General features: G+C 36.4%; 1 protein-coding gene across 1 annotated transcript in view; it reads right to left on the bottom strand.

Annotated features, from left to right (window-relative positions):
• Nucleotides 1–13,744, bottom strand: part of CSMD3 (CUB and Sushi multiple domains 3) — an 838,052-nt gene that overhangs the window by 365,299 nt on the left and 459,009 nt on the right. Inside the window, exons 14-16 of the mRNA XM_009277245.2 lie at nucleotides 12,334–12,516; nucleotides 10,815–11,141; nucleotides 2,983–3,177 (exon numbers count right to left, since the gene is read on the bottom strand). Coding sequence (XP_009275520.1) covers nucleotides 2,983–3,177; nucleotides 10,815–11,141; nucleotides 12,334–12,516 — 705 coding nt within the window. The remainder of the gene's footprint in view (nucleotides 1–2,982; nucleotides 3,178–10,814; nucleotides 11,142–12,333; nucleotides 12,517–13,744) is intronic.

Consider the following 13,744-nt stretch of genomic DNA (forward strand, 5'->3'; position numbering starts at 1 on the left):
AGGCTGCCCAGGGAAGTGGTTGAGTCCCCATCCCTGGAGGTTTTTAAAAGATGTGTAGATGTGGTGCTTAGGGACATGTTTAGTGGTGGACTTGGTAGTGTTAGGTTAACGGTTGGACTTGATGATCTTAAAGGTCTTTTCCAACCTAAACGATTCTGTGATTCTGTGATTCTACAAAGTTGTTTCTATTTATTTCTTTGTATAGTAAGGTGCTGGGGTTGAGGCAGGAAATTTCCATACATGAGTATGAAGAAATCTTTGAGGATGACAGGCTAATCACTGAACATCTTGTAGATTCATAGTTTTAGACCCTTTTTTCAAGAGGTTATCACCCATGCTACAGAACAACAGGATATTAAGCATTACAAGAGTTATGCAGGAAGACCAGGGTTAGAGCTGCAGCACAGGTACAACAATATAATATTACAAGAGATTATGGGGAAATCCTCCATATAACCCTCACACAGAAAAGATGAAAAGCACAAGGACAGAAATCCCAAATTCAAAAGCAACAGCCAACAGCAAAAGCAGGGCTGCTCCACTAGAGAAGAGAAGCCAGGAGCCAAGAATCATCACACACACAGGCAGAGTTAGTGCCCTCACTGACAGGGCATCATCCAACTCCAGCTGAGCAAGGTGAACAGGACTGGATTGGTGACAGAAAAAGGGTCTGGTGGCAGCCAAGTGACCATCAGATGAATGCAATTTCATGGGTTAGGTCTGAGGTCAAACCAGGAAGTCCCGTGAGCACATTGAGATCAGCAGAGAATAGGACTGGAGATCAGCACTCTTGCGGCATTGCTGGGGCAGGGACCAACAGCCCCAAGCTAAGTTGAAATGGGATCCTGGGCCATAGGCAGGGCTGGGAGGAAGCCCCAGCAGAGGCTGGTCAGGATTGCCCTGAAAAATGAGTATGCTGGTCCTATCCATCTGCACCACATTTCTTATTAAATGGTTCTCTCCTATATATTGTAATAGCCAACATTTCTGCAGTGGAAGGGAAACTGCATAGCAGTCACATTCAGTGTCTCCTAGTCAGTATGTGGAGTTCATGCCTTTGACTTGATATATATGACAATGAAAGTATGAGGTGTGTGTAGGGCAAGCAAACTTCACCTTATATGAAATGACTGTGTGTTACAGGCAAATGTGTACGCAGTTAATAAAAACTCTGAACATCCCAACAGACCAAATTAATTTATTAGCTTAAAATTTTTTTCATTTGTCTTCAAATTTTACCTTAAATTTTAAAAATATATCTAATTCTACAGTTGATAGATATATCTAATTCAAATATACCAGTGTGCCAAACTCTAGGATTCCAATATATGTTCCATTTAGAGTCTCAGACCACCTATGGATCAGATTATCTTGTGTATGGACTGACATTTAAGAATATTCCCATTAATTTAAGTTTTTAATGTAACATTGAGAGTGCAACTTTATATTTTATTAGCAGTGTTATACAGCTCCATGAACCTTATAATAAAGCAAGTTCATTATAGCCTATACTAATCTTGTTTAGGGAAACTGATCCATCTTGTATCAGTGAAACAATAATAATTTATCACGGAAAGTAAACTGGATGCAAAGTGTATTACAAAGAGTCACATTCATGTCTTAAAATTAAGCAAATTTTGTTAGGAAGGCTGTTACATAGTGAAAATAAGAGCTAAGCTTTTGTTTAAAATAGAAAGTAACAAACCATATATCAGAGTTTATATCATTATTGATTAAATCATGTATTTTTTTAAAAATCATTACAGGTAACTGAATTCTTTTTTTTTTCCCTTTAGGTGAAGAGATCTTAAAATATAGACAATTAATGAAGCAAAGATTATATTTTTATATCTGTTAGTGTAAACAAGTCCAAGGAAATATGCATAACTGTGTTTTAGAGGCTGTGATGTATGGAAATATTTAATTTCTATAAATAGGAAGATCAATTGCTAAGACAATCTTCCCCAGCCTAGGTGTCACTGTGGATAGAAGAAACATGAGCACTGCAACAGAGAGCTAAAACCTCTCAAATGGTTTTAAATACCATAGCCAAAGACCTGAAAAGAGATCAGTATCTTCATTCTAATCTAATATTGTATCAGCAAACATCACTGAGCACTAAAATGATTTTAAACTGTTCATGTTTGAAGTAGGAAGTCAATAGCTGTATTTTGAAGAAAACCTTCTATACGAAACTGGGTGAAAATAATTTAAAAAACCACCAAAAAACAACAACAAAAAAAACCCAAACCAAAAAAAAACCCCAGACTCTTGACTGCTTAAGAACCTTGAGTGACAAGTTGAACAAGAGATTTAAATATTGAAGTTGAAGAACAGAAACCTTCAATATACTAAAATAAGGTTCAGTGAAACCAGAAGAATTTTCTTATTTTCTTCTTCCCTGTTATCTCTTTCTCCTAGGTATTGACAAGGCCAATTATGATACTGATTGGACTGGAATTCAAAAATGCAGAGATGAATATTATTGGTGTACTGCTAGCACTGAAACTCATTGCTTTAAACAGTTTCCCAAATTGGACAAATACATGCTTTAAAAAGAAAAAAAAAAGGCAGGAGTGATCCGTTCAAGCATAAAATGTCTTTGGGAAATTGTAGTTCCACTAGTGCCAAATGAAAGCTATCTGAAAGTATGAATAGCGTAAACTATTCCCATTCCAGTCCTAGTAAGTTTCTTAGATGAGCCTTCATTGTTACAGAGGTTATATAGCAGTGCTTGCATCACTGATGTTTATGCCAATTTTTTGTGTGTTTTCCTTCTGTTCTTATAACAGTTATGAGAAAAATTCACTCCTGCAGACAGGGTTATAATAAAAGCTCATGCCTCACTAGGCTCCTTTATTAAGGACTAGGTTTTACAGGAGCTTTGTGCTATCTGTTTGCAAAAATCTGAACTTCATTTGGTAACAACTTAAAAGACATTACATCAAGTTCTCCTGAATCAGAAAGAAATATTATACGTACCTCCACACTTAGGAATAGGTCCACTCCACATTACTTTTCCATCTATTAGCATACAAGTAATTGTTTCAGTTCCTTGTGTTTTAATAAATCCTTCCTCACATATAACAGAAATTGAGCTCCCCAGCTGAAAGTTGTCGCCAAAACGCCGAGCATTGATTGGCACTCCAGGATCAGGGCACTCGTTATGTCCAAATGCTTTTCAAAAGAAAAAAAGAAGGGGGGGGGGGGACAGGAAATAGTGTGATAACTCTTGCAAGTAAGATGACATTTTTAGGATTTCATTCTGCTAGTAAGAACAAACTATTTATATTAGGAAACAATAAGAAAAAAAAGCTTGACCAACAGCAGAAAATGTAAACCAGTACAAAAAATTGCTCAAAATACGATAAAGTTGTACCAGCATGAATCTTAGTTTGGACAGCTAGGTGCTGGCAGATTTCAGTGATGACTAAGTTCTCCTTTCCAACAGCCCATCCTATCCGATGTTACAACGGGCCAGGAGCATCCATCAGAAGGTCAGGGCAGCATTTATGATATAACAGCTTTAGTCATCTTTTGTATTTTCAGTTCACCGTCACATCCATTCAAGCCATACTGACCTCAGTGTGCCCGATATTGCCATAGTCTATTTTATTTCTGTACTGAGAGCTGGTGAACAGCTACAAAAGGGGTGATGTTGGTGAAAGAAAGAAAACCTGAAACTAACCATATCACTATATTTAAGGTCAAAGAAATTCCTAGTATGTACAAATCCTTCCAAAATTTCAAGTTTATCTACAGGCAAATTAAAAAATTACAATTTCCCTGTACATATCTAGATACTATAACAAAGATAGTCCATGTCTTTTACTACAGAATACACTTTACACTGAGAGAACAAGCAAGCTCATCTTCCTACCAGAAGTGAGCAAAGTTGTATTTATAGCAATATCATTAAAAGATATGTATTAATTATTTATTATATTTTGATATTTTATTTACTAAGAAGAATACTGCACATAAATCTTAGATTTTAAAAAATGTTGATTTTTCAGTGAGAACAAATATCACCAGCACAATATCCACCTTCCTCAGATGTGATGACTGCAAATTATATCTTTATAAATATGTCTACATATGGCAACATCAGAAAGGACTATGTCCTAAAAAGAAAATTTTCACAATATTTTTCTGCAGTTTTACCAAGTGTCTGCTAGACAAAACATACCCAAGCTCCCCCATGAATTTTTTTAAAAAGTAGCATTTCATTAACTTAGCAGAAAAATTTCTCAGATGTTGCATTACAGAAGTATTAAGAATCATAATAACAGACAAGAGAAAGCATTCATTTCTTGACATTTTAACTTAGGAAATGCTACATATATTGGGAATGAAAATAGTGCTTTCATTGAATAGTTGTCTACCAACTGAGGATGGCATTAAAAAATGATGCAATCCCATACTTTTTCATAGGGGTTGCAAAAACTTTTCCAATACTTTATGCACAGTCATCACTTTTAGTGAGGGGATTGATTGTCTGTTTTTCTTACTAGCTTCAGACAACACAGAGATAGATTTTCAATATTGTTATCTGTAAATGCAGATAAACGTTGCCTCCAGGTATAGCTTGCTTGTGTATGACACCAGTTTATCAAGGCTGCAAAATTGGTTCATTGCTCTATTTCAACTCAGGAACTGAGAGTTGTGGCTGCTACTGCTGCTCCTATGGAAGCGATTGTACTGGGATGGCTATGGGAGGCAAGAGAGTGAAAGACAATCCTTCCCAACAACAGCAGTCACTCTGCTTCATGGTGGAGCTGTAATATTATATACAAACCTTAAACTGAAAAGAACACAGGTGTATATCCTTAACATTAATATTTTACCCATCATCGATATATCAAGAAACCATGGAAAAGTTCCTTATGCAATATTACATGTAAAGAGGAGATCCAGTTTTCCTGTCATTTATACTCATCAACCACCATGACTGTACTGGTATTTTAAGTAGTATCTGGAAAAAAGCCAGGCAGCATAATCATAGCACAGGGTGATGGTGAAATACTTTCAGTTCTGATATTAACTCAGAAGGATGTTAAAAGCTGTATTTTGCATCAAAAACATGTGAAGGGGAGGAACTGCAGAGATCTCAAGAGATAGGAAGGCAGAATGAAGCTAACCATAACTCATTTGGTCTGCTCTGAAAGGTCCTTGGAAATAGGGCCAGAAAGGAGTGGTCCACTGGTGTGATTAATTGTTTTGGTAGATTGCCCTAAGAAGAGTTTTAGCTGATACTAGCAATGGCTTTGGAGTAAAGGTAACCCTTTCAGAGGAAAATATCAAAAAAGAAACAGAAGTTAAGAGATTATCAAATAATAAAGAGATACTTCATAAAAAAAAAAAAATTGTGAAAGTTTGTCAAAAGTTACGCAAACAACTAGTAGGTTATTCAGTACCGTCACATGTAAACTCATACTTCTGCATAGTACATAAGCATTTGAAGAATTCTCTTGGGAAGTACTGAGACTGAAAAAGTCTATCAGGAGGGAATGCCAGAAAAAATACACCATGATGGACATACCCTATCACAGCAATAAAACAGACTAAAGCAGTCTTTGGATATAAAAGCAGCATCTGGGATTGTCAATGTCTGGGTCTACCGAGCTGAAATCACTCGAGTAATTAGGCTGATGTCAGAGGCCCACAGTTTGACCTTCGGCATGTTGCTATGTAGTTCATGGGGTTGTAACTTTTGCTAGATAAAGCACAATTAAACAATTGTGATGAAAACAGCAACAAAAAATCTGCATAACTGGCAGAAACAGCAGATCTAAACTTATACAAAAATATTTGCCCAGCACCTCCTACACCCTGATAAACGAGCAACAGCTCAAAGCAGTCCACCAACTGCAAAAATCAAACAATCTGGAAGATGCTCTCCACCTCAAAAATTTAATCCACCTCAGCCTGAAGGGAGATTGGCATGACTCTGGCTTCTGGAATGCCGGCCCATGGAGGACCTCCAGGAACACCTGGGACCAAACTCTCCCAGCCAGAGCTGATACGGTTCCTCCCAACCACTGACAACCCCTGCTTCTACCAGTGAGGAAAGGGGAGATAGAGATAATCACTCACGACTTTGTAGTCTTCTTTGCCTTAACTCTGTCACAGGCAATAAATATCCATTCTTCTTCACATGGCTCCAATTGTTGCATAGCAATTAATGTGTGCATTTTGTCTGGCCTGACCTAATCTAGGAAATCCAGACTGAAGCAGAGAGACTATATAACTTCATTGCTTGTCATTTATGTGACCATATTCAGATACCGTGTCTAGTTCTGATCTCCATAACTGAACAAAGATGTAGATAAAGTGGGAAGCATTCATAAAGGAGTCACAAATATGATAAAAGACTCAGACTTTCCCTTAAATTGAAGAGTTCAATGCATATAGCTTACTAGAGGGAAGATTAAGGGATGACTGAGTTTATAAATACCTTCACAGAGACCAGAAATGTCATTAAGGGCTCCTGGGTTTGGGATATAAACTGGAAGCAAGTAGCCAGGTATAGAGCCAGGTATAAGTATACAGTTCTATAGCAACTTAAACCAATGTAATTTCATGTTGCTATGTTCCTGTGTTCTGTGGTACCCAGTAAAGCACTCTCCTGCCTCATTCCCCCTTTTTGCATCAACAGTAGTGCATAGCCAGATATAAGTAAACCAATACAAGGATCTTACCAAGCTGAAAATCACAGCCTTTTGAATTCCTATTCCTTTGGTTATTAGAACATTCTCTGCATCATCCATTTTCAAATCACACATTTCTGTGGGCTTGTCCCAAAATTTAACTCATTAGAAATCTTTGTCAGACTCAGTGAAGTAACTCAAAGATGAGACATTTGAAATCTAATTTTTGTTTACTTCCAACAGAATTTGAATTTATGTTTAGTTTTACTGGAATGAGACTAATTATCTGAGACCACATATGTTGCCGTAATAAAAATAAATATGGCATAAAAATAGTTTCTGAGAAATACTATTTAAAAATCAGGTTATGTACTAGTAACTCAGTTTTATTCGTCTCCATCCTATACCTCCAAAATATTAATGAAGTTATTTACATTATTAGCCTACATTCTTTTTAGAAAAGATTGACCGTGTTGTACCTTTCCTGTGATACACTGTTTCTACTCTTGAAGGCGGCAAAAAGAGATTGATAGCTTTGAAATATATAAGCTGGAGTGTTAGCAGAAAACAGATATTTTTAATTAACTTTGGGTTTATGAATGCCAAGACAGAGTGAAAATGATATTAATTCCTTTTTTATCCTTTCTCTTGGCTTTAAACTATTTATTATGGAAAGATCACTTCTGAATTTTATCAGATTGCAGCTGTCTTTACTGAAGAAAGATTAGACACATTTTCTGGAGGTTTTTTTGCTTTGGTAAGTAGATTTTAACTATAGAGTTTAACAAACACATGCACACCTCCATTCTAGCTTAAACACACCCATAAAAAGAAATAAAAATACAGATGTGTTAAATTGCTCAAACATAGAAAAAACTTCTTCAAAATAATTATTTTCAGAGTGAGCGGGTTTCGTTATACAACTGGTAAAAGTTAATACTGCATTGTTACTTCTTTATAAAAATTAAAATTGTACCATTTGGTACTATCAGTGCACACTTTAAGTGACTCTTAATTGAGAGATATCATAACCAGACTACCACATGCACAAGGAAATTTGCAAATTTTTTAAAGGACCAGAATTTATTCTGATAAGTATATTTACATGGCACTGAAATATTAAACCTGAAGTCTTGACAGTGTTTGATGAGTTGTTGTATTTCCAAATAAAAACTAAATATGAGGATTATTCCATGCTAATCATCTGCATCTTTCATTTTTACTGTAAATCCTACTTTAACTGACCTATATTTAGTTCTAGTTCTGCAAAATGGGATGACTTGAGGATATCCATTTATACAGAGGACTAATTTTTATCCAAGACTGCCTTAGACTCTCCAATATATTTTTTTTTTCTCATCACTAGATTTAGGCTTGACACCATTGAGCACACCACAGTGAAACCTTAAAGAAGTAAGCAGAACTCTTATTAATGTTAAAAGGACATGAAACAGAAGAAAACATAGAGCAAATGTTATAACTTCTGTTAAGAAATATGGATTCAATGTCTCATTTTCATTATAACTGATTTTATATTTCAATGGTACTGGATAACCCCAGACTTTCCAATAATTAGTTATGGTACTAAGATACCTAGCTACAGCTCAAAGTTTAGTTTGCAATGATGACTGGTAGCTACAGAAACCAATAAGAAGACACCACATTTTCTTCATGCTGACATTCTACATTTGTGAGAAATGATCTGGGGATGAAGCAGCTAAGATAGAGGGCTGGGAGCTGAAATATAAGACAATATCAGAAAAAGAATGTTTACGCAGTAATCTGGTGTCAGCTTATCTCTTTCCTATTCAGACAGCAATGTTCAAGGTAAGCCTTAAGAAACACTTCTCTGAAAGATTGACAACCTAAAACAAAGCAAAACAAAAGAGAGAAAAAAAAGATGGGAGGTGAACTATGATGCAAGAAAAGTAGAGAGCCACAGGGGAATTTAGTCCTTGCAATACTATGAAAATAATATTAATTATTAACATTCCTTGGAGAAAAATGTGGACTCTGGGTCTCTCAATTACCAAGCTCACTTAATCTCATTTCCTCTTTGGTTTAATTGATCCTTCTTGTTTTATTCAGGGTAAAACATCTTCAACAATAAAGACTATTTTTTTCATATAGCCAAGCATGTAATACATTCTTCTGGGAAGGGGAGATGTGGATATACAGCTCTCCTTCAAATCATGCAGTTGAAGATCCACTTACATTCCAAGTAAGCCTCTGGAATTATCATACTCTCAGGTGTTAGGGAGAAAGACAGTAATGGGACTGGTTACTCATGACATCAGACTTTTGGGAATATCAAAATATCTATCATCTTTTGCCTATTTAGTCTACCTGTTGGCATGGAAAACTACTCTGCTACCTACCTCTACCATCAGAAAGAAAAAAAAAAAAAAAAAAGAAAAAAAAATCCAAATGTGTGAGGTGGGGCAGCTCTGGCTGGAGGATATGATGATCCCCCCAATAGCCACTCTCTTATCCCTACCATCCTCTACACATAGTAGCAAGCCTGATACGTCAGCCATTTCCTCTCCTTCCCATTTCCTTCCAACTCCCCAAAAGGAACAACTTGGCTAAACCCAATCCTTCTCACTTCACTGCTGAGGTGGCAAAATTTAATTTTGCATATGCTCCCAGGACAGCTTCATGCTATATTTTGCAGTGTTATTCATGCTGTGGGCTTACATATTGCATCATCACGTCCCCCCTAGCTGGGAATATATCCTGCCTGGACTTCGGTGTGGGATAAATGCCAAATAATTTGATAGCAATACAACACAGGCAGTTCTTCTTATGTCCTTCAGAAGAAATGTAATGATTTTGCCAGCAAAAAGTAAGTTGAATAAGTGCTAATGGTATTTAGTACTGGGGAAGATATTTAATGTCACCTTCAGTTATTATGCTGTCAGTAAATGTAGTGCCAAGTAGTAAATCTGGAACTATGTATGGTTTTGGTTAGTTTCAGCCTTTTCACCTCCCCCAGGACAGAAGCAAGTGAAATACACAGAACTTCATTTTAACGGGAAACTCTCTGTTTCTGTGTAATAGATAAACTAAATACAAAAGGTGACAGAAGATGCTGGTTTCCCTTCCAGAAGCTACAAATATGTAGGTACAATTCAGAGTGCTCAAGACAGAAGCCCAACCACTATTTACTGCAGTTGCTCTGAATGGCAGTCTAGAAATTTCTCTCCCTGTGGCTGTTAAAGCTGTAAGTTAAAAGTGTATTAATCAGTATATAATTAGTATGAACTTACCTCCAGCCTATATACAAGCATACCAAACCAGAGTAACTAACAACACCATGTAAGTATTCTTTTTAACATTGTAATGGTGTAGCCAGGCACAACATATAAGCATGTGAGCAATTTGATCATCAAAAGGGCAAAGACAGACAGGTGTAATTGCACATAGAAGGCATCCAAGTAGCAAAAAATTGCTAAACAAGAGACAAGATAAGCACAAGGGTCTGCAAATAGGCCAGACATCCTCCTGAATACACAAGGATGACTGGCAAGACAAAAAAGAACAAGGTAAGTAGTACCAGGAGAAGAGGAGGCTTCCTTTTCTGGGAGTGGGAAAAATAGCTTAAAATCATCAGCCATAAGGAAGGTAAAACAGAGAAAAAGAAGACAAGCCCATTGTGGTTTGACTTCTCTTATCAAAGAGCTCCTACAGCTGCCCACATTAACCATGGTGACTAGGAGCTAGCATGGACTGCAGCCATCAGCTCCAGTGTATTATATACATTCACAACTAAACTAGCATATGAGTGTTCAAGAGTAACAGTTTTGTACATGTAATGATGATGATTAACATTATGTAGGATTTAACCAGCAGCACAAAGTGTGCTGTTAGCAAATTTAGTAAAGTTCTGTTTTACAATTTGAAACTGGCCTGATTTGTCAGTCTTCTAAACACTCCCATCATGATGATCTCTAATGCCATAAATAATAAACATACACATATTTTCAGCCCTAACACTGTATTTGAAAGTGTCTAAACACCTAAATTACATATTTGTAGGTATACAGGATTTGTTTGAAGGTGTATTACCATAACATAATTTTTACATATTTATACATTTCTCCTAAACTAAACTGTATGTTGAAAGCAAAACACACACATACATTAAAAAATACTATTACTCACTGTTATAAGTGATGTTAAATCCACGGCCTGACATTGAATGGTCAGCTTGAAATTCCAGACGCAAAATATGACCATTACTGGTAAGATGGGAAGGAACTTCAGCACCAGTAAACGTTCCTATTATGGGGGAATCTGGAGAGTCACCATCTTTAACTGCAAGGAAGTCAAACTGAGATTCCAAGTCAAAGTCATTAAAAGAGAGATGGATTCGGCTCCCAGGGTCGGAAATTATTGTCCAGATACAGTTTAAATTATTCCCATATCCCTCTGGATAATCAGGTGAAAGAACTGTTCCCATTGGTGCAGTGAAATTGGAAAGGCAAGGAACTGCCAAAAAAAGAGAAAGAAATTAGATAATAGAATAAAACATTTCAATAAGGATTTATTTTATTACTAAGTTTTTGTAAGAGATCCTTAAACTTGCTGATTATGTCAACTGAATAATTCAGTATTTGTCATGATCTGTGAAGCCAGAAAGAAGGTTCTTTTTTTTAATCTTCTTATTCCCTTGCCCTCAATAAAACTACCTCCCAAGAAGACCCCCCAGGTAATAAAGAACATCCTTGTTGCATTGGAAGCCCACAGCACTCCTTACAATTTACCCATGTTCAACAATCCTTAATCACTTGGCACCACTCATTTTCTCCTTTAGGGAACTGTTTAGATGAGCAGACTTCTCACTGAACACATTAAAGAGGCAAAGTCAATAGCGCCCTTATCATTTGGTGTTCTCACAGAAGCACAAGAAATTAACTAGCCTCAAAGAGACAACAGAGTTGTTTTGTTGTTACCAGGATAATATTTTATATTCAACCATTTCAGTTAAGCCATATTAAATTGAGTTGCAGGGATGAAAGCAACTGACTGCACTCGCACTCTGAATATATTTGATCTGTACTATTTTAGTGGAAATGTTAAGAAAGGTGTTGCCATGTATACGTATCACAAAATTGGTTTTACTTATGCTGTATAATGTAACTGGAAAAGAGCTATAAATGTCTATGATCACTTAAGTGCTAAAAGATATTAATATATAATACATGGGGAAAAAAAGGTAAATAATTTAAACCCTTGATTGCAATTCAGCAACTTCTAATCTGAGGAAATATATTAATTTACAAGAGTAGCTGTAAAAAGCGTACCACATAAAATCTACAGAATCCTACAAAAAAGCCAATAATAAAACATTACATCAAATCACATAGCTGTAAAAGCGTACCACATAAAATCTACAGAATCCTACAAAAAAGCCAATAATAAAACATTACATCAAATCACATAAAGACAACTGGTTTAACAGTTGCTAGTAAAAGAAAACAATATTTTAGCAGCTCTAGAACCTGTCTTGGGAATAATCATTAGGCAAACCCACCACTGGACAAAAGTAAATTCATCCTGTCAGTGTAATTAACTGCATTGTGCTAACTCTGCAATTGATCACACAAATTATTACATATAAGGAAAAACTTATCATAATGTTAGGTATTAAAAATAATAATAAAAAAGATTTGGTACATACAAATACAGATTGGTATGTTTGCAGACCACTGGTTGTTTTCTTGGCAAATGATTGATTTCTCTCCAATCAATTCAAATCCAAACTGACACTCAAACCTTAAAACATCACGGTTAGAAAATCCATCCCCTTCTCTGATACCATACAACGGTGTTCCAGGATCCCCACAGCTTTCCTTTTCAATTTCTGTTGAAATAAATAAGGAATTTGTTTCTAGAAGAATAAAACAAACTCCCTGTGGGTATATGCTCACATCTAGAAAATAACTATACATTATTATAAGCAAATGAAAATCATCTACATAACAACAGTTGCTGAAATGCATCACTGAGTCTGATTCTACACTCCAGCTTCTTAAGGAGGAAATTCTGTGTAAGGATCTTAGAAAAATCAGAGCTCTCTGTATAGAGTACTTGAAATTAAAAGAATATGAGGAAAACTATTACTACTTTATTTTATTTTGTAAAATTTTAGGCAATAATAATACTAAGTAAAACATCACTTGTAGTACGTGAGCATGTAAAACTAGCAACAGAGACCAGGATCCACTGTGTAAACACTGTCCATTTTCTAATACAGCTTAAATTGATGAACCAATGACATGGCAAAAAAAGGGAGCAGTGACACAAAAAGAATTGCCCAAAGTCAAAAGGAGGCTATAGATAAATATAGAAGTATATATACACATACATACACATTTATATATACACATTATGTACACACATGCAAAAATAACTTCTCTATACTCAAATAACAATTTACCTCAGTGGACTTAACTGCAAGGTATCTGAATGATTCTCTTCTATTTCTACAATTGTTACAGCTATGATAGTCTCTCAAATTACATACTGTCCTAAACTTTCACTGGTAGTTACAAGCATGAAGGGATCTTCCAAAAAGCATTTCTCACCAATATGCATTTCACAACCTCATAGGACAATTCAAGCTGGAATCATAGAATGGTTTGGGTTGGAAGGGACCTTAAAGATCATCTAGTTCCAACCCCCCTGACGTGGGCAGGGACATCTTCAACTAAATCAGGTTGCTCAAAGCCTCATCCAACCTGGCCTTGAACACTTCCAGAGAGGGGGCATCCACAACTTCTCTCGGCAACCTGTTCCAGTGTCTCTCCACTCTCACAGTAAAGAATTTCTTCCTAATAATCTAATCTAAATCTACCCTCTTTCTGTTTAAAACCATTACCCCTTGTCCCATCACTACAGTCCCTGATAGAGTCCTTCCCTTTCTTTCCTGTAGGCCCCCTTTAAGTACTGGAAGGCTGCTATGAGGTGTCCCTGGAGCCTCCTCTTCTCTAGGCTAAACAACCCCAACTCTCTTAGCCTGTCCTCATAGGAGAGGTGCTCCAGTCCTCTGATCATCTTCATGGCCCTCCTCTGGACCCACTCCAACAGGT

This window comes from Aptenodytes forsteri, unplaced genomic scaffold (assembly GCF_000699145.1).
Source record: "Aptenodytes forsteri isolate BGI_AS27 unplaced genomic scaffold, ASM69914v1 Scaffold49, whole genome shotgun sequence".
NCBI lineage: Eukaryota > Metazoa > Chordata > Aves > Sphenisciformes > Spheniscidae > Aptenodytes > Aptenodytes forsteri.